Source organism: Daktulosphaira vitifoliae, unplaced genomic scaffold, assembly GCF_025091365.1.
Source record: "Daktulosphaira vitifoliae isolate Bord-2020 unplaced genomic scaffold, ASM2509136v1 Scaffold_1, whole genome shotgun sequence".
NCBI classification, from domain to species: Eukaryota; Metazoa; Arthropoda; class Insecta; order Hemiptera; family Phylloxeridae; genus Daktulosphaira; species Daktulosphaira vitifoliae.
Genome location: NW_026099572.1, coordinates 55361838 through 55381425, shown reverse-complemented (window position 1 = coordinate 55381425; position 19588 = coordinate 55361838). Strand labels below are relative to the sequence as shown.

The 19588-nt window shown below is 25.1% G+C and overlaps 2 protein-coding genes across 2 annotated transcripts in view; both read left to right on the top strand.

Annotated features, from left to right (window-relative positions):
• The window catches only part of LOC126910414 (uncharacterized), a 31532-nt gene that overhangs the window by 2915 nt on the left and 9029 nt on the right, over positions 1-19588 (top strand). The gene's annotated exons all lie outside the window — the stretch shown is intronic.
• Positions 3425-4107, top strand: LOC126910432 (uncharacterized). Its single transcript, XM_050692995.1, has 2 exons — positions 3425-3815; positions 3896-4107. The coding sequence occupies exons 1-2, from the start codon at positions 3446-3448 to the stop codon at positions 4093-4095; spliced, it is 570 nt and encodes a 189-aa protein (XP_050548952.1). The 5' UTR covers positions 3425-3445; the 3' UTR covers positions 4096-4107.

The following is a 19588-nucleotide window of genomic DNA, read 5'->3' as shown; positions in this document are numbered from 1 at the left end:
GATTAAAAGCATTATAATTAAAAACTATGCAAATCTCTAGATAGTGTTATTTTTAAAAAAATGGTGGATTATTCCAAAAGCAAAATGAACTCCTATTTTCTTAATTGTAATCTAATTACAAATTTTATGATTTATACATATAATAAATGAATAAATACTTTTTATAGACATTAAAATTACTATAAAAATGATATTCAATAATTTAATATTATTATTTTTACGGAGAAATTATAAAAAATCATATAGTAATTTTATATTGTAATACCTCTATGATAAATGTTGATCAAAATACAAGTATAAATTTATCAAAAAGAATAAAAGAATGTCGAGTTTTCTTCGAACCGTCGTTAGTTGATTATAATTTCAGTTTTGAAATTGAATTTGTAATTTATCATAAATGATTGCAGTGATGTCAAAGTCAAAAATAGTTGGTGGGCAAAACATTTTTTAATTGATTATAGATACTTTCTACTCAATTATTGTATTGATCTTTTTTTAGCTTCGACGCGAAGCTGAGAAAGTATTGGTTTTAATAAGATGTGTTTATTTATTTTTTTTTTTATTTATTTATTTTTTTTTTGTGTCTGTTACCACCTTTTCTCAGCTCTCACCGAACCGATTTCTTTCAATGATACGTCAAAAGATCACAAATCGTATCTAGTCGAAGACATTACCCTCAAAAATTGAAAAAAATTCCCTCGTTCCCCGTAAATGGGGGAAACATCCGAAAAAATTACAAATTTAAAAATGGCTAATTTTCGAAATTTTTTCAATTTTAGCTTCGATGCGAAGCTGAGAAGGTATTATTTTACTAAGATGTGTTTTTTTTTTTTTTTGTGTCTGTTACCACTTTTTCTCAGCTCTCACCGAACCGATTTCTTTCAATGATACGTCAAAAGATCACAAATCGTATCTAGTCGAAGACATTACCCTTAAAAATTGAAAAAAATTCCCTCGTTCCCCGTAAAAGGGGGAAACCTCCAAAAAAAATTACAAATTTAAAAATCGCTAATTTTCGATTTTTTTCAATTTTTTTTACTTAAAAGTGCCGTAACTTTTTCAAAAATGAACATATCAATATAATTCTTTTTTATATAGATGCATAATATCATTACCTTTCATTTGGTATATTTTTTTCATAAATTTAACCCTTAACCTGCCCACAAGGGGGGATTTAAAATGACAACTTTTTCACAAAAAATTAATTTTTTTAACTTTTAAATTTTGAAAATGTTCAGGAAGGTCTGACACTTTAATATATATCTTAAATTAAAGCTAATGTAATATGCTTTATCATGAAAAAAAAAATTTCGGACTTTATTTTGTCTTCACGGTGAAAATGGCTACCGAATGCTATTTTTGTGTGAAAATTTTCGATTTTGTATTTTACATTTTTAACTTTATTATGCTATAACTTTTTGAAAAATGTATGGATCANTCATTCATTCGACATACTTTTTTTTTAAATCGGACCATTTCCCTTAATACAGGGAGGATTCAAAACATAAAAATGCATATAGAAAGTAGAACTTTTTCAACTTTTTTATATAATGAATCTGTTTATTATTATTTCTGTACATTTATATACCGCACTATTTTTCCCGCCATATTAATAATTGCTAATATCTTTTAAAACGCTAGTTTAAAAATTGTTATAAGCTTATCGTTTACTTAATTAGATCATTTTCTTAATTTTAAGATAATCATAAATGTTTTCATTTAAAAAAGTTAAGTTCATACTACTTTTAAGTGGAAAGAAAAGGGATAGGACCAATTTGTTTTTTTTTTTTTTTTGAAATACTAGAACACAGGATACTATAAATTTTTGAAAAGGAAATATTATAATATTTTTATACTTTCTAATGAATAATAATATAATTAAAATATTATAACAACCTATGTGGACTGTATATAAAAGAATTTATAAAATCTACAATGTGATAATTAAAGTTTTTATAAAACAGTAAGTAATATTTAATAAAACAAAATAATTTTTATTTAAAATAACATTATTACAATAGCAATAAACTATTGATATTTCAACAAGGAAATATACATATTAGTAGTAAAATAGTATTATACACTTTTATATTGTTATTTAACTAAAATACTACTTAATTTAATAGACCCTAATTCCCCAAAATGTAATTAATATTTCTCTGACGCTAATTCACGTGTGCCATTCTAAGTTTTACTGATATGAAGCAAATATGCTTAGAAAAAAAAAACTATAGAGTATCACACCGAAAAATGACTNATAGAGTATCACACCGAAAAGTGACTAGAAAAGAAATTCATGTCACAGGGTTCTATGGCATTCACTGAATGGTATTGATAAATCCAATGAAAGAAACTTCCAAAAACTTGAAACTATAACAATACAACGAATAAAAAATCTACAAATTTTACTGCAAATAAAACCGACATAGTTTTCAAAAAATTATATACCATACAATTAACATGTCATTTTCTTGTATAGCATAAAACCTACAACTGTTTTACCTTAGGTTCTATCATATTAAAAAATATATAACTGCAAAAAATTACTACTTATCTCCCCTGCGGTAGAACAAATACATGACCGGGTCATCCATACGCGCTAACATACCGCCCCATTGAATGTTCAACTTTCAACTATCTTAAGTTTACATCTCATTTCAACATTTATTTATTTAATAAATCAAATTTTTCTAAAAAAACTAACAATAGAGATCTTTAATACTTTTCAATCTTTTTTTTTTTAATATTATGACAAAAATCAATTTGTTTTAAGTTGTCAGTTGTATACTAGATCGATAGATTAGTTTACAAATATTACTTAATAGTTAAAAGTAAAAAATTTATTATAATTATACATTATTTAAAATTGTAGTTTTATCGTTATATTCCCAATATACTTGGCTAGATATAATTTGTGATCTGAAAATGAATGGCCAGAGACACAAATAATTAAAAAAATTAAAACATCATAGTAAAACTAATAGTTTCGCAACTTATTCTACGCTGGTTGATATATGTTACTAACGAAAATAAACAATTTTTGTAGTTTAATGTGGAAAATATTAGTTAGCTTATAAGAAACTTGTTAATAGTTACTACGGATACACTTTTTTTTTTCTTATATAAGCAGACAAATTTTACGAATACAATTACTTCTTTAAAAATTTTTAATTTAAAGTGTCTATCTTCTTAATTGTTCTCAAAGTCAACATCTGCAAACCTTTAAGTTTTTAAATAATCCATAACGATGAAAACGAAGACTCAGAGATTATTTGCTCAACTCAAACGTTTACGTGAAAATCCTACTTATCCGTTTATAACGCCATCTTTCGTCCATATACAAAACTGTAATAATAACGAGTCTGCTATTGTGTCCACTAGTAAGAGTTTACCAAAGGCCAATTCAAAATGTTCGTCAGCAAAATCTGTATCAGAAAAACCGCAAATGAAGAATCCACAAGACGTTCCTGTTAAATCGACTTCGGCACATATTAAAAAATCATCTCCAAAGAAAAAAGTCGTCGTCGATGATAAGGAAAAGGACGCAGTCGGACCCCAGCCAAGATCAAGTACGAAAAAGCATAGATCTAAGTCGGGAATTCCGAAGGAACCTTCTAAAAATTCATGCTCGTCGAAAAGACCAAACGTTTTCGACGACAATGGGTCTTCTAAGAGACCTAAACACTCGAGCACTGTCGTGTTACGCCCCAGTGCGGATGGGTTTGAAAAAACAATAATCCCAAAGGCCATTTCTTCAGCGTCAGATTCGGTAAATGAATCGCAGACCTCGCAAGATTACAAAAACGATTATAATGGTATAATTTTGATTTATTCGCTACGAAACACATTTGCAATATTTGTATTTTTAATTTCTATATATTTTTTAATTCAACAGGGCTTTCCTCTAGCTCAGCTCGACCTACTGACCAGCGTAAAAATCAGCCCAAAAAGAAAAGCTCGAACACAATCTTTGAGGGAAAACCGTCTAAGAAAGTTGTTTACTCGAGCGCCGTCGAGTACCACTCGGCTTCTGATAATAAATCCGATGGCAAAATCATGTTGAAAATCACAAAAAAACCTTCTTCCGATAAATAATTTCTAATTTCTAAGGTCTGACTTCAATTTTAATATTCTCATTTATATTTATAAATTAATTATACATTAAATTAATATTATTCATTATTTTTTTTACTTATTTTTTGAAATTTATACTAATCATGTAATATTTATTGATTTTCTATACCTTAAATTTGTTTTTAACTTAATAATTCATTTGTTACTAAAACTATTTTTAATAAATGTATACAAATATCAGTGATTCTGTTGTATTTAATACTGGCATGTTCAGAAATTAGAAATAATAGTATTTAAATTAGTAAATAAATTAGTATTTCCACTTTTATTATTAACTAATGTATGTTAGTAATTTCGCTTATGCTGGTTCATATATGTTACTTATGAAATTAAAAAGCAATTATTGTCGTTTTTCAAACGAAAAATAACATTTTTTTCGTATAAAATTATGTGATATTATTAAAGTTAATTTGAACAATTACTGAAGTAAATTAGATTAGTTCTTTTAGCGATTGTGCTAGTCAGTTATAGTTAAGTAACACAATCTACGTGATCAATTTTTAATTATTACGATTTGCTTTATTTTGTTACAATCTGTTTTCTGTATAATTTAATATGTTTTATGTTTGGCTACAGTGACAAAGCCACTCTAAAGGGTCGTAATGAAAGGTTTGGTTAACAATGAGCGTTAAACTTTTGAGCTTATATAGATTATTAATTAATAGGATGTGTTGAAAATATATGTTATTTGTGTTATATTACTGATGCTTAATGAATCACGTTAAATGTATATCAAATAATTATAACAGGGTCATATTTTTATTAATCTACATAACATGTAGACTAATAATAATAATAATAATGATATTATTATATATTTAAGAAAATCGCGTTAAGTATGTTTGTCTAATAAGCATATTACTCGTATTGTTAGAACACAGTTTCATTACTATACATACAGAATGATTAATCAATCATTCTGTATAGTGGTTAACGATGAATCCATCGTTAACCACTATTTTTTGCTAATATAATAATAATATTGAGATTTGTCTTTATATTATTTCGTCGGTATAGAATCAGGGGAACGCACCAATAAAAAAAAAAAAAAATTCTAAATAATTTTAACCAATTATTCTTGTTGAATTTTGTTTTTAGACCACAAAGGTACTCTCACCTAAGTTATAACTTCTAAATCTAAGAGTACTAGCATTGTAACAATAATTTTTTATAAATTTTGTTAGACGTAAGACTGTTTATTTCCGGATACTCAGCAAAATCTTGTAATTCATATTTTTAATCTTTTTTTTTTTCGTANTCTTGTAATTCATATTTTTAATCTTTTTTTTTTTCGTAAAACTTTTGAAACGAGGTGTTTTATAGTAAATATGTATAAACTACTTTTTTACGAATATTAATATCACAAGAGAAATATTTCATGCCAAATTTAAAACGTTAATGTTCAAAAACTTAATCTCGTTTCTACAGTTACAAATAAAAATTTAAAAATCTTTTGCTATAAAATGATAAAATACGACTTGAGATTTTTTACACGTAGCCGACGATAACATAACGATTTATAACTTCCCTAAAGAATATATTTTGAGGCAGATAAAGTACCTAGTAATGCTTATATGAATAACTGAAATATCTCATTTATACACCACATACATACGATAAATATCTAATTGTTTACACGTATGATTGAATTTTTTGTTAACAATTTTAAGAAATTAAGAATTTCATATAGGCAACCTAATCGACGCGTACACACCAAATTGGTGTACGCGAAGTTTAAAAAATAAAACGGTGAAATGGTACCAGGAGTTTATGAATAATAGTCATATTTTTGATAGCCACCATTTTATAAAAGTATTGGTCGGTTAAATATATTGAAAAACAGTACCAGGGATTCAGAAGGTTAGTTTTCATTTACTCAAGGGTCGCGGTATGACGGTCGGCGTCTATTCTAGTAGCCGTTCTAGGCATACGACGCAACGTGTTGGTTGTGAGCGGCTAGTGGCACAGAGCTGCTATTCGCCAAACAGTTATGCATCAAGATTTACGCTTCAAAGATGATCACACACACCATTGCGCTACCACCACACTGCACTACACGCCTAAATGATTCGTGTAATTATTTTGAATACACATTCATTGCACTCGCAGACTACTTGTTAGTATACGGAAAGCTTTATATTCTGAACGATGTCCACTTATCTGTGTTTTTAATGTTCAGGACACAATACCATGTACATTGATGTGGACAATAGGTATTTATTTTTTATACTCTATACTTGCAATTATTTATAGAAGTTTTAAAGAAATTTAAATTACGTAAAGTGTAACATACATTATAATGAAACGATAAAAAAAATATGCACTTCCAAAAACTGAATATTATAAACATACCCAAAGTTATTTCGGTGACGTTTCCAAATTTACAACTCATTGATTTAATCAGATATGGCCGAGGACTTCTTTAGTCCTCAGACTTTTTCCAAACACCCATCAAAAAATAACTGGTAATTAGTAAAAATTAGAAAAAAATAACAAATCTTACCATTTATACGAATAAGAAAATGGGAATTTAAAAATGATTTAGCCCCAATCAAAACTTTGAGAAGTATTTTTGCAAAAACCGATAGTTTCTGGAGTTTTTCCTTATATAATTTTTTATGGTAATCAATATTTTGTATACAAAATACAGAGTGGATCCGCCCTTTCTAACAAATTTATAAATTTTAATTTAGTCACCATGCTGTAGTAATTTTTTTTCCATAATTTTTACACATTTGGACAACAATAACAACAATGGTTAACATAAAATTTTCATTAAAGACAAAAATATACTTTTTTAATCAAATTTTTGCGTAGATTTCTAATATGCAATAGAATTTTTTCCTATCACCTCTAATTTTTAATATTATTTTTTAATTAGTATAAAATAAGTAATTTAACATAAAATAAATTGTTTCCTTAAATTATTATCGTATTTGATATTTTAAAAGTTGACAATAATCTGTCATGTTTAACATATTTTTTAGTTTTTTATAGTTGATTTTTACAAAAATTTATAAAAAAAAAAATGATTTTCACCGTAAATTTTTTTGACTAAGCTTGCAAAATTAAAATAATCAATAAATTCACAATTATTAAAACAAAAAAACAAGAATAAGTTTAATAAGTTCAATGTAAGTTTTGTAACGTGATACTCTATATTTATGACAAACATTTATGACTTTCTAATATATAAGATGGACAAGACTCATTTTTTCAAAAATTAATAAGAATTCAATAATTTTCTTCACGTATTTTTCATTGAGAATATCAAAAACCTTACATATATTTTTTAAATAGATCATTTATAATTATTATTTATAAAGTATAAACAGTTTTTAATCGACATGAAAATTATAAATTTTGTTTTTATGAGTGGAGAAGAATAATGACAATAAAATCAAAAATTTAAATAAAATACAATATACATTTTATAAGTTAAATATAAAATCATCTATAATTAGTCTTTTAACATAAAATTGTATGGTCTTAATTTATGATTATAGATGAAATCATTTTATAATGCCACCGAATTAAGAAAATGTATCTATAGATATCCGATTTAAACCGTAAAAAGAGTCCACTATTGAGTTCAAAAGTTATAAAGCTTTATCTTATCTATGATAATAGTACAACGTTTAACAATACAACTCTTGAACTTAGAAACAAAATAATGAACGAATCATCATCAGGAATCACATCAAAAAACAACTCGTTCACTAATTCTTCAGACCTTTTATCCTTGATCAAATAAGAAATTTCTTGTATTAAAATTTATATGAAATTATGAACGAACGAATCATACTTTTATGTATTTGAATCAACTCGTTCAACAACAAATCATTCGCAAACGACCCATCACTTTATCTTACATTAAATTTTATTTTATTTATTAATGTTCTTTACTGGTCAATCACTCTGTATATCAACTTATCGTTCTTTAAATATTAAAATAATACTCTGTGTATTTCATGTTATTTGGAATCCAAGTACATGCAACTTAAAATGCATAATTATTTTAGATCTTTTCATTAAAAATAATTCCTTGGGTAAAATTATACAGGGTGTTCAGTAAGTCAGGAAAGAGGTTTCTATTGTTCTCATTGTTACAAACAATGAGAACAATAGAAACCCGTTTCCTGACTTACTGAACACTCTGTATAGAACTTAATCAAAAAAATAATTTATTTAGGAAGCTTATTAGGTTGTTATGCTTTATAACCTTATATGATCTTCAGCCGATTTCTAACTAGTTTTAAAGACAGCCTATTAAAATTACTCCAGCCCTAAACAGTTTAGATTACAATTTTACTACAGTTATCAAGTAATGAGAAATTTTTTTTGTTAAAACGTTTGATCAGTAATAAAAGTTGAAATTCAACCGTTTATTACTAGTTTATCAAAAGTATACTTAATCGTTTTAGACATAAATGATCATGTAATTTCTCGTTGAAAAAAAAACATATTATTTTAACCATTATGTCTAAGGAATTTGAAGTAGCTGTAAAATAAACTCTTGTTAATGCCAATTAGTTACTTAAAATAACTCATTAAGCAACAAATGTTAAAATAATATTATCTCAAAAAAACATTGATTAAACAACAATATTCTATTATTCGTTTACAGATGAGTGTAAAATTTGCAATAATGAGTTTAAAACAGTGATATTGAAACCTTGAAAACACAGGTTTGGTAATTTCTGCGCTAATCAATTAAAAATATTAGAAAGTAATTGCCCAATATGTAGACTGAGGGTGGCTCAAAAAAAATCGATCTTCGAAATGTTTATGAGATACCTCATAAATGTATTATATACATTAAAATAAACATTTTATGAAAATTTGAGATTAAAAAAAAAATGTTTACAGGTCGCTCAACGCGTTTTAAGAAAATTGACCAAAAATACTCAAAAAAAACATAAAATGTCATTATTTATTCAATTTTTGTTCAAATTTCTTACTTAGTACATCTAAATTGTTCGTTTTTTAATGCCGAATAATAATAATTAGAAAAAAAAATTGTAAGTCCAAAATTGATTGTGTAAAGTCCATAAAAAGCTCAAAAATATGGTTAAGTTCAACAAACACTTAAGTAAACCAAAAAATGTTTTTTTTTAATTTTTTTTTTTAATTTGATTAATATTTGTGTGTATTTTAAGAGGAAAAAATTTTTTCCACTAATGTTTAAAACTACTACCTTTTCTTTTAGATTAAAACGTACGCTAGAATATACGATGTACATAAAAATAAATGAAAATATCGTCAAATTTTACTGTTTCCTTTTTACATTTTTTTATTTTAAAATTTGGCATTAGCTATATATACATACATACATATTTACAATTATAAAAATAAAAATAAAAATTATTTTTTATTTTTTTGTCACCAATGTTGATTTTTTACAATCGGGGTACTCATTCTAAACAGAATAAACGTATCTAGCCGAAAAGCCACGTATATTTTGGCGTCTGCTTTAACTTAGTGTGATAAAAATATTAATGATTATTTAAACTCAATAATTCCTTACCTAATTTTCCGTCCCAGTGAACCATTAAAGCGGTGTTTGGTTTGCATTATTTAATTATTTCATTATTTATAATTTTTCTATTAAAATTACGAGCTCTTTGAATTCAATCTTTACTTATCGAATAAGTGTTTAATTTAAAAAAAATTGGTGTTTTATTCCAAAAGCTACTTGATCTGCTGGTTCCTTATTAATATCTCGATTAAGATAAAGTATGTCGAATGAAAAAGGGATGTAAATATTATTTCTCATAAAAAAATTATGTTGATCCATACACTTTTCAATAAGTTATAGCATTATAAAGTTAAATATTATATAAATAATAAAATCGAGAATTTTCACACGAAAATAGCATTCGTTAGCCATTTTCACCATAAAGACAAGTCCAGAGGTCAAATTTTTTTTTTTCAAATTAAAGTATATTACATAAGCATTAATTTAAGATATATATAAAAGTGTCAGACCTTCCGGAACATTTTCAAAAGTTATGTTGAAAAAGTAAATTTTTTGTGAAAAAGTTGTCATTTTAAATCCCTCCCTGTGGTCAGATTAAGTGTCATATTTACAAAAAAAATATACCAAATGATAAGTAAAGAAATCAACCATCTATATAAAAAAAAATTATATTGATATGTTTATTTTTGAAAAAGTTACGGCAGTTTTTATTAAAAAAATTAATATTGACATTTTAAAATTAACCAATAGTTAAACTATATTTTCTTTAAATTATTTATAAAATTAGTATTATTAAAAATAATTGCTCAAAGATATTGCGACTTAATGTTAAATGCACCTAAACTTCAAGATATTTCAGTTTAAGATCAATGATAGCATAAAAATAGAGTTTAATGTTTTGTGCTGTTAATGATAATTATAATTCTATTGCAAACACAAATTATTCTTAAAATGGTCTACATAGGTATAATAATCATAAATCTACATTTTCTTTTAGATTGGCAACATCAAATGTATTTATTTCATAAGAGAAATTATTGTTCATTACCTTCATTTCTTCCAGGAATCTTTTTTCAATTAATATTATTTCTTCGTCGGTTAAATTATTTTTTTCATTTAAATCAATCGTAGTTGAACTTTTATTTTTTTTTTAATCAGTGTAATTATTAAATTGTTCCAACAACCAATGTCTATCGAATTCAGTAGAAATATGTTCGAAATTTTGATCAGTTAAAAAACTTAATGCATGTAAGCAAACAAATAATCCGCAATCGTAATTATTTTTTTGTTGTAATGCGTTAGAAGCTTTGACTAATTTCCATTCATTAATATTTAACATAAAATCTGTTCCATTGCAATAGCTTGAGATAGTGTAAAATAAAAACAACATTTTTAATAAAGTGCTAAAATGTATTGCTATGTCAGATTTCATAATAAAAAATGAATCTAGAAAAATTATCTTTTTCTGTTTAATGTGAATAATTCCTAAAATCCAATGACAGCCCTTCAAGGGATCTGTATTTATGCTTATTATTATCATATCTTTTTTTAGAATATCAGATATTGAAGAAATATTTTTTAAAATTGAATAGTCTTTAATAAAAAAAAAAAATGAATATATGCCTGATGGAATGTAATCGACAGAATTTTCTTTTTCGTTAGATATAATCAAATAATTAATAATATCATCCATAACATTTGATTGTATCCATTCTTGAGATATTAATGATTCAGTGTCTGGATAGTATGGTTTAACCCAACCAAGTTCGTCTGACATTAAATAAATATTATTTAGTTAAAAAAATGTTAATTTATTTAATTTAATATCTAAAATGTTTAATTTAATTTTAAAATCTTGATTTAAGTAAAGATTTTTGAGTAATAAATAATAAAGTGTGCAATATGATTAATGTCTTACACCTATTTATAGTTAAATAAAAATTTTTATCCATTAAATAGTATACATAGGAAAGAAGTCATTTTGTTATAATTATTATTATAATTATTATAATAACTTGACCAATGGTAGTCTAACAGTGGAGAAAAGGTGAGTAGGTTGGATCATCCTTATTTCATTTCTTAAATTTAAAAAAAACAGAAGACAAAAACTAGAAGACATATAAAAAAAAAATGAAAATGTTTTATGTCTACAATAGAATGTGCTATATTACGTTGTCAACAGAAAATAGCTATAAGAGATTACAAAGATTATGGACCAATATGTTTTGATAATATTATGTACAATACTCTATTGAAATTTTTTTTTTTTAATAGAAAGTATTAGAAAAATTAAATTTTTCAAGAATATCTTAGCTATTATATAAAAACTGAATAATGCTTTTGTAGTTAACTCCTATTTTAGTAAGTAATCCATTCATGTAAAGCAAATTAAAATGAAGGAAATTTCCGTGCAATATTTAAGTAAAAAACTAAATATTTAGATTAAATAAAAAAATTTTAGAGAACGACTCAAAAAATAAACATTTTAGTAATAGAACTCAAAGTGAAATAATAGAATGATGAATTAGTTAATGAATTAGGATATTTTCTGTATTATTTTTTCAAACAACTGATGTTTCTACAAAATAACAACTGTTTTTATGTGTTAGATATTTAACAGGGTCTGGTGAAAACATAAGTATGTACTAAACTTTTTTTTAAATTTATTGAAATTTAAAGTTTTACANTGTTAGATATTTAACAGGGTCTGGTGAAAACATAAAGTACATAAAAGTACATAAAGTACATAAAAGTATGTACTAAACTTTTTTTTAAATTTATTGAAATTTAAAGTTTTACATGAAGAAATGTAGCTTCAGTTTTTCTTAATAATAATAGTCGTTTAAATAATAATCAATTATTAAATAATCAATTGATGTGAACTTTTGTTGAATTTAAGGTTTAAAAAGTAGTGGAATCGACTGTAATAATATGGCAGATCAATGTTATTATGGATCTAGTAATATGGCTGGATATTTGAAAGGAGTTCAAAGTTTTAGCTCATAATAGTATATTTAAAGGTTTGTTTCAATTAATAGACTAATTTATCAAAACAAGTATAATTTAGATTAAAAATAAATGTTTTGCACATATTCTAGGTTGTCAATTTTTATTTGAAAATGTTTTAATAAGCTAGTAAAATTGTATCTCGTAACTCAAGTTTCAACTATTAGAGTAGAACTGCAGTTATAGAAAACTAAACTTTCAAGAATTGAAAATTTTCCTAAAACTGAACTCGATGCAATAAAATAATGCGTTTATGAAATATTTCCTAATTTGTATAGTTTATTACAAGTATTATGTACACTACCAGTATATTAAAATCATATCTAAGAAATGATTTAATTATTTGGTTTTGACTCTAATGGCCATTCAACGTAATATAATTGTCATGATAGAAGAAATTATGGAGTTGGTAAAAATAAGATGATACAATTAATATAAGATAGAAGATATATAAAAATATAATTGATACTATACTATAGTATAGTATTTAAGTATAATTTTATTAGTTTAAATAAAAATAGATTAGTTTAATAAATGTTTTAACCTGGTGATATTTTTTCACCTGAAAAAAATTGTTTTACATTGAGTGATATAAGATTAAAAGTATAGTATTATACATTTAAAATTTGCTTAAGTTTTTTCTTTATTAATGTTAAAGATATATTTTGGGAAAGTCTCAAGGTTANATATTTTGGGAAAGTCCCAAGGTTACACCCTTCCCACGGAACTATGAATTACAGTACAAAAGTAACGGTAGCACAGTGATGTTGCGGTACAGTGGGGACATGGCATAGTTGGGATACGTATAGATGATATCTGACAGTAATTAAAACTTCTACGTGCACGATCTCCTACATTGTCTACAATCACATCTGCCGTCCTANCTTCTATGTGCACGATCTCCTACATTATCTACAATCACATCTGCCGTCGTCATATCGCATTAAATTTTTTTGAGAAATTTAATTAAAACTCAATTTTAATGACTTTAATTTTGTCCTAAAATAATTGGTTGTATTACCCAACACTTACCAATAAGTGAACACCATTGGTATATCTTAATATTTAAACAAATTGCACAAATGGCCACATTTAAAAAAACTAATATTAACATCAAAATATGATATGAACAAACAAAATTTTATTTCAGATACTGGGCTCTTGATTTTTTAAAAAAAATTAATCGAATAAGTTTATTTATAATTTTATATCGCTAAAGTATCAAAATTTTAGAGTAGATTTAATATTAAAAATATTAGAAGTTAATATGTCATAATGAATTTATCATATAGTTTTAAAATTCTATAAATCCTATATTGTTCAATAACTAGATAAATTACCTTATAAACTACATAAAATTGAAGAATCACTATTAATGTCAAAGAGAAGGATAAATAAGAACAATTTTTAACACCCTCTATCTGAGATACAATTACAATTTTAAACCCCTCCTCAAAAATTTTTTTTTGAAAATACATTTACGTAGTGATTTATTAAGGATAATTAATGAATACATAATAACTAGTGTCTTTACCTGCTGTCTCAGAGAGAAATTGGTTAGATCTTGAAAATTTTTCTTAAAAATTGAAATAATAAAAATAAAATAATTATTTTGAACTAAAATTATAATTTTTAATTAAATCATATTTTTCAATTTATTAAAGATAGTTTTTTACCATTTTTTTTTGAACATTCTTCATTTTCTATTAATATGTCAAACAAAATATTATTCGTAAATATCATTTAGAAGCATACAAATTAATAATAATGAAAAATAATCGCTAAATTAGGAATATTTTTCGGAGGAATGATGTATGTTGATCAATGTCATCCTTCTTTGAAAAAATTATTCATACTAGGAAAAAATATTAAATTTTTTTATAATAACTTTTATTTTGTGGTTATTTTCCAATATACCCGCGCTTAACCTTAAGTCTATATTTAAAATGGTAGTAACTCTCTAATTAATGAGTGAAAAGTTGTTCTTCGTTAGTTTTTTTCTTAGTTGGATCATTTTTAATTTTATAAGCTAGTGACCTAGGGGTATTTTCTAAATCATCCTTATTATTTTATGGACATTTTATTAAAATCAAAAATAAAGTATCATTGGTGCTAGGATTCATAAGTCAACTCTGTAAAGATTCATGACATTCAAAACACAATAATTTATATAATCGATCCATATTTAATTTAATTCAAATTAAAAATAATGTTGTAAAACCTCTGTATGAATGAGTCATTGAAAAATCGATTTTTAAGAGTAGTCTATTTAATATATGACATTGAACACAAGCCGTTCTCTATAATACTCTATTCTCTTTTTTAAATATTCACGCACTAGAATAAAGGAAAATTTGGTTAGATTTGTTTTATTTTAAAATTCGTAAATGAATTTACTTCTTCTTCTTCCTCGCTTTAATCCAAACTACTTGAAGTCGGCAACCCTTATCCTAAACTTCCACTTGACATGATCTTCCACATCCTCTACGCTCACATCAGATGTCCTCATATTCCATTCAATAACATCTCTCCATCTTTTTTTTAGTCTTCCTCTATCTCTTCTTCCTTCAACATTCATTTCTATAACTGTTCTTCCAGCTTCCGGTTCTTCTCTTCTCATAAACCATCTAAGTATATTTTCTCTCATCTTATCCACGATTGACGCTACATTTATACTCCCTTTTATATGCTCGTTCCATATCCTATCTTTTCTAGTCACTCCATTCATCCAAATTTAATTTTTTTATTTAATTAATAGAATTTTTTTATTTTTAAGGTTATTTCTAACCTTACACTAAATATTACAAATACAAAAATATTGCATCTAAGAAATTGTTTTCAAAAAAATATCTATAAAAAAAATAAAGGTAATGACGTAATTTTTCGTAGTACTACAATTTCGGTGTAAAATAGAAAAAAAATATTTCAATGTATTTTATTAAAGTTTTATATTAAACTAAAATATATTGCAGTTAATATTTTTTTTACTTAATTGGCTTTAGAGAATCCTTGATATTCTTTTCTGTACTCCCGAATGACCTATATAATAAATAAATGATTATTTAATGAACAATGATAGAGAGTATAATAATAATTGAATTATATATAATTACGTGCAACGTGTATTGTTTTTGATTTTCATATTTAGTAAATTTCATATTAAATTCCTTCATTAGCTTTTCTTCTCGTTGTGCTGCATCGTAAACTACTTTGGCAGTAGTTACAAGCCAAGCCTTTACAAATATTTTTTCTATTGAGAATTTATTGTTTTGTTATGAACATTAATGTTTATTTGTTTCCAACATTCTGGTTTTCCATTTATAAATGTAGAATTGATTTGAAAACTCTGGAAAAATTATTTTGAATTCGGCGATATTAAATTAAAAGTGAGACCTTTATTTATAAAATCTGTAAAGTCGATGGTTTTTAAAATTAATTTTTTTAAGATCTCCTTAAAATTCTACATCTTTTTCGTCATTTATGTAGTGCACAATTTGGTTGCCCATTCGTTTCTTTATATTTAAATAAATATAAACAATAGATAACGTGTTTCCTCTCCAAGGTACCATAAATGGTTTAAAAATCTATAGTGAATTCAGCTACTTGCACATCTTCAGATCTATATTCATCAAGTACTTTTAAAAATTAAATGTCACTTTATGGAGCAATAGCATTTAGTGTCATAAACCAATATTTTACACAGCATTGCACAGCAAAACAATATATTATTTTTAATGATTTTAATTTAAATGGAATGAGATGATATTGTTTTTGGGACATTAACACTTTGAGGCAATCAATTGCTTTAAACATAAATAGCCAAATGATACGCGCCTGGTTTTCAAAAATGAATGCCTTTAAGTGGTATTCCCCCTAAAAATATAATTACCAACTTCTAAAACTCTCTGTAGTATCTCATCTCTTGGTAGATTTTTATTTAAAGTTTTTGCAAAGAACGTTAAAATATGTGTATGTAATGTATCTTTAAGCTCAATATTACTAGAAAATATACAAAAAGTTTTATCAATTTTATTCAACCCATTTTTAAATTTTTCTAAAAATATTGATACCTAAATCAGACGTAGAAAATATAGTACGAAAATATAACTTGTAAAATTATCTCAAACATATAATGTTTTTATACATGCAAAAAATATAATTGATTTACATAACTTTTGTTCCAACAATACACAAAAACTGTTTAAACGACCACTATTACATGCCGTTGTATCAAATGCTTGAACTTTTTCTAAAAGCTCCCAATCATTTAGAGTGTCATAAACAGCAGATGTAATCTCACTATTTTTTTCTGATATAAGTTCAGGTATTCCAAGAAGTTATTCAGTATTCGGAGCTGTAAAAAATGATTGGAACCTGTTAACATTTTTATACCAGTTTAAATAGGAAATATTTTTAAATCTCAATGAAGTACTACATAAGGAAAATTTAAAAAAAAACACGTTTTTCTAATATCAGTGGCTAATTGAATTCGAAAATATTCGTGGCTCTTTTTTATCGAACTATTATTAATCAAATAATCATTTAAATCAATATTAAATTATTCATCGAAGGCTGTAATTATTACAAATGTATTGCATCTTTGTCACTAACCTTACACTCATCTAAAGCTGATGCTAATCAGTTTGTCATTAAGTCTTTAATGCCTCTTTTTCTTTTTTTAGCTTCGATGCGAAGCTGAGTAGGTATTAATTTTACTATGATGTGTTTTTTTTTATATTTTTTTTTTTTTTTGTGTCTATGAACGCTTAATCTCAGCTCTCGCTGGACCGATTTTGATGAACAATATGTCAAAAGATCAAAAATCGTATCTAGTCGAAGACATTACCCTCAAAAATTGAAAAAATTCCCTTGTTCCCCGCAAACGGAGGAAATCCCTAAAAAATTACAAATTTAAAAATCGCTGATTTTCGATATTTTTTCAATTTTTTTTACTTAAAAGTGCCATAACTTTTTTAAAAATGATCAAATCAATATAAACTTTTTTTTTATAAATACCTTAAATATTTACTTATCATTTGATTTATTTTTGTGAACATTTGACCCTTTAACAGCCCACAGAAAGGGTTTCAAAATGGTAACTTTTTTACAAAAAATTAACTTTTTCAACTTAACTTTTGAAAATGTTCCGGAAAGACTGACACTTTTATATATACCTTAAATTAAAGCTAATGTAATATACTTTGATTTGAAAAAAAAAAATTTTACCTTTGGACTTGTCTTCATGGTGAAAATGACTACCGTATTCAAGTATATGCTATTTTTTGAAAAAATTCTTGATATTATATTTTACATTTTTTAACATTATGATGCTATAACTTTTTAAAAAATGCATGAATAAATTCTATTCTTTAACTCTAAATACTTTATACGAACCTCTTTCATTCGACATATTTTTTTTTAAATCAGACCTTTTCCCTTTATACAGGGGGGGGGGTGCAAACCTTTTAAAATGCGTATAGAAAGTGAAACTTTTTCAACTTAACTTTTGAAAATGTTCCGGAAAGACTGACACTTTTATATATATATATTAAATTAAAGCTTATGCAATATACTTTGATTTGAAAAAAAAAAATTTGACCTCTGGACTTGTCTTCGTGGTGAAAATGGCTACTAAATGCTATTTTCATGTGAAAATTCTTGATTTTATTTTTTATTTTTTTAACTTTATAATGCTATAACTTATTGAAAAGTGTATGGATCAATATTATTATTTTTTTATAATAAATATTTATATACTCCTTTCATCTAGCACGTTTTTTTTGTAAATCAGATCATACCCCTTTAACAAGTGGGGTCAAAACTTTAAACATGCGTATTGTTACTAGGATATTTTAAATTTAATTTTTCAAAGTTTTCCGGAAATACTGACACTTTGATATATACCTTAAATTAAAGCTTATGTAATATACTTTAATTAAAAAAAAAAAAATTTGACCTCTGGATTTGTCTTCATGATAAAAATGTCTACCGTATTCAAAAATATGCTATTTTTGTGTTAAAATTCTGGGGTTTTATCTCATTTAGATTCAATAACTTCAATAAAGATCAATAAAGATCCCACCACTTTAGTCACCTCTTGTAAGAAGAAATTTCTTATTCGTATTAAAATTATTTTATTATACTTTAAGTTTTAGCTTCGATGCAAAGCTGAGAAGATATTTTTTTGTGACTACCATTTATTTTCTCTGCTCTAACGTGACCTATTTTTTTCAATGATACGTCAAATGACTACAATTCGTATCTAGTTGAAGATATTACCCTCAAAATTTGAAAAAAAAAAATCTAATTTATCAATTAAACAGTTAGTTATTACATGGTCTCCATAAAGACAATTAAAATCATTAATTTCTAATGTTTTCAAAATATTTATTAACGAATGAAGTTTGATATGATAGGTTTCAACTACAAAATTAAATCATTTTACTTTGTAATTTAATAATTTTATTACTCTGTTTGTGTGTGCTACTATTAGACTATAATATTCAAATTTTTTTCTAACGTGTTGCTATATAAATCATTTCTAAAAAAAATGATTGTTTTTTCTCCTGAATTAACAATTGATTTTTACAAATATAATCAAATTTTATAATACACTCAATTGAGTAAATCTTTTTAACAACTTTGTTTTGATTGGTTCATTTAGTTAAATTAAATCATTAAAATTAATTAAGTTCTCAATATTTCAATTGTAGAATCTTTTCAAAGAACAAAAGTTACTAGGAAATTATTACTATTACTTCTATTTAAGTTATCTATTACCATAAAAATGCAAAAAAATATTGATTACTCTGATAAATATACTATAAATAGTAATTGTAAAATTTTCTGACTGCATATTGATCTTAACGATACAATTTTTTTAATTGTCATAAAATTTTCTATTTAATTATGTCAATGTCAAACTTACCAATTGAGCTAAAAGTTATGGTAAAATAAATTTTTTTTTTT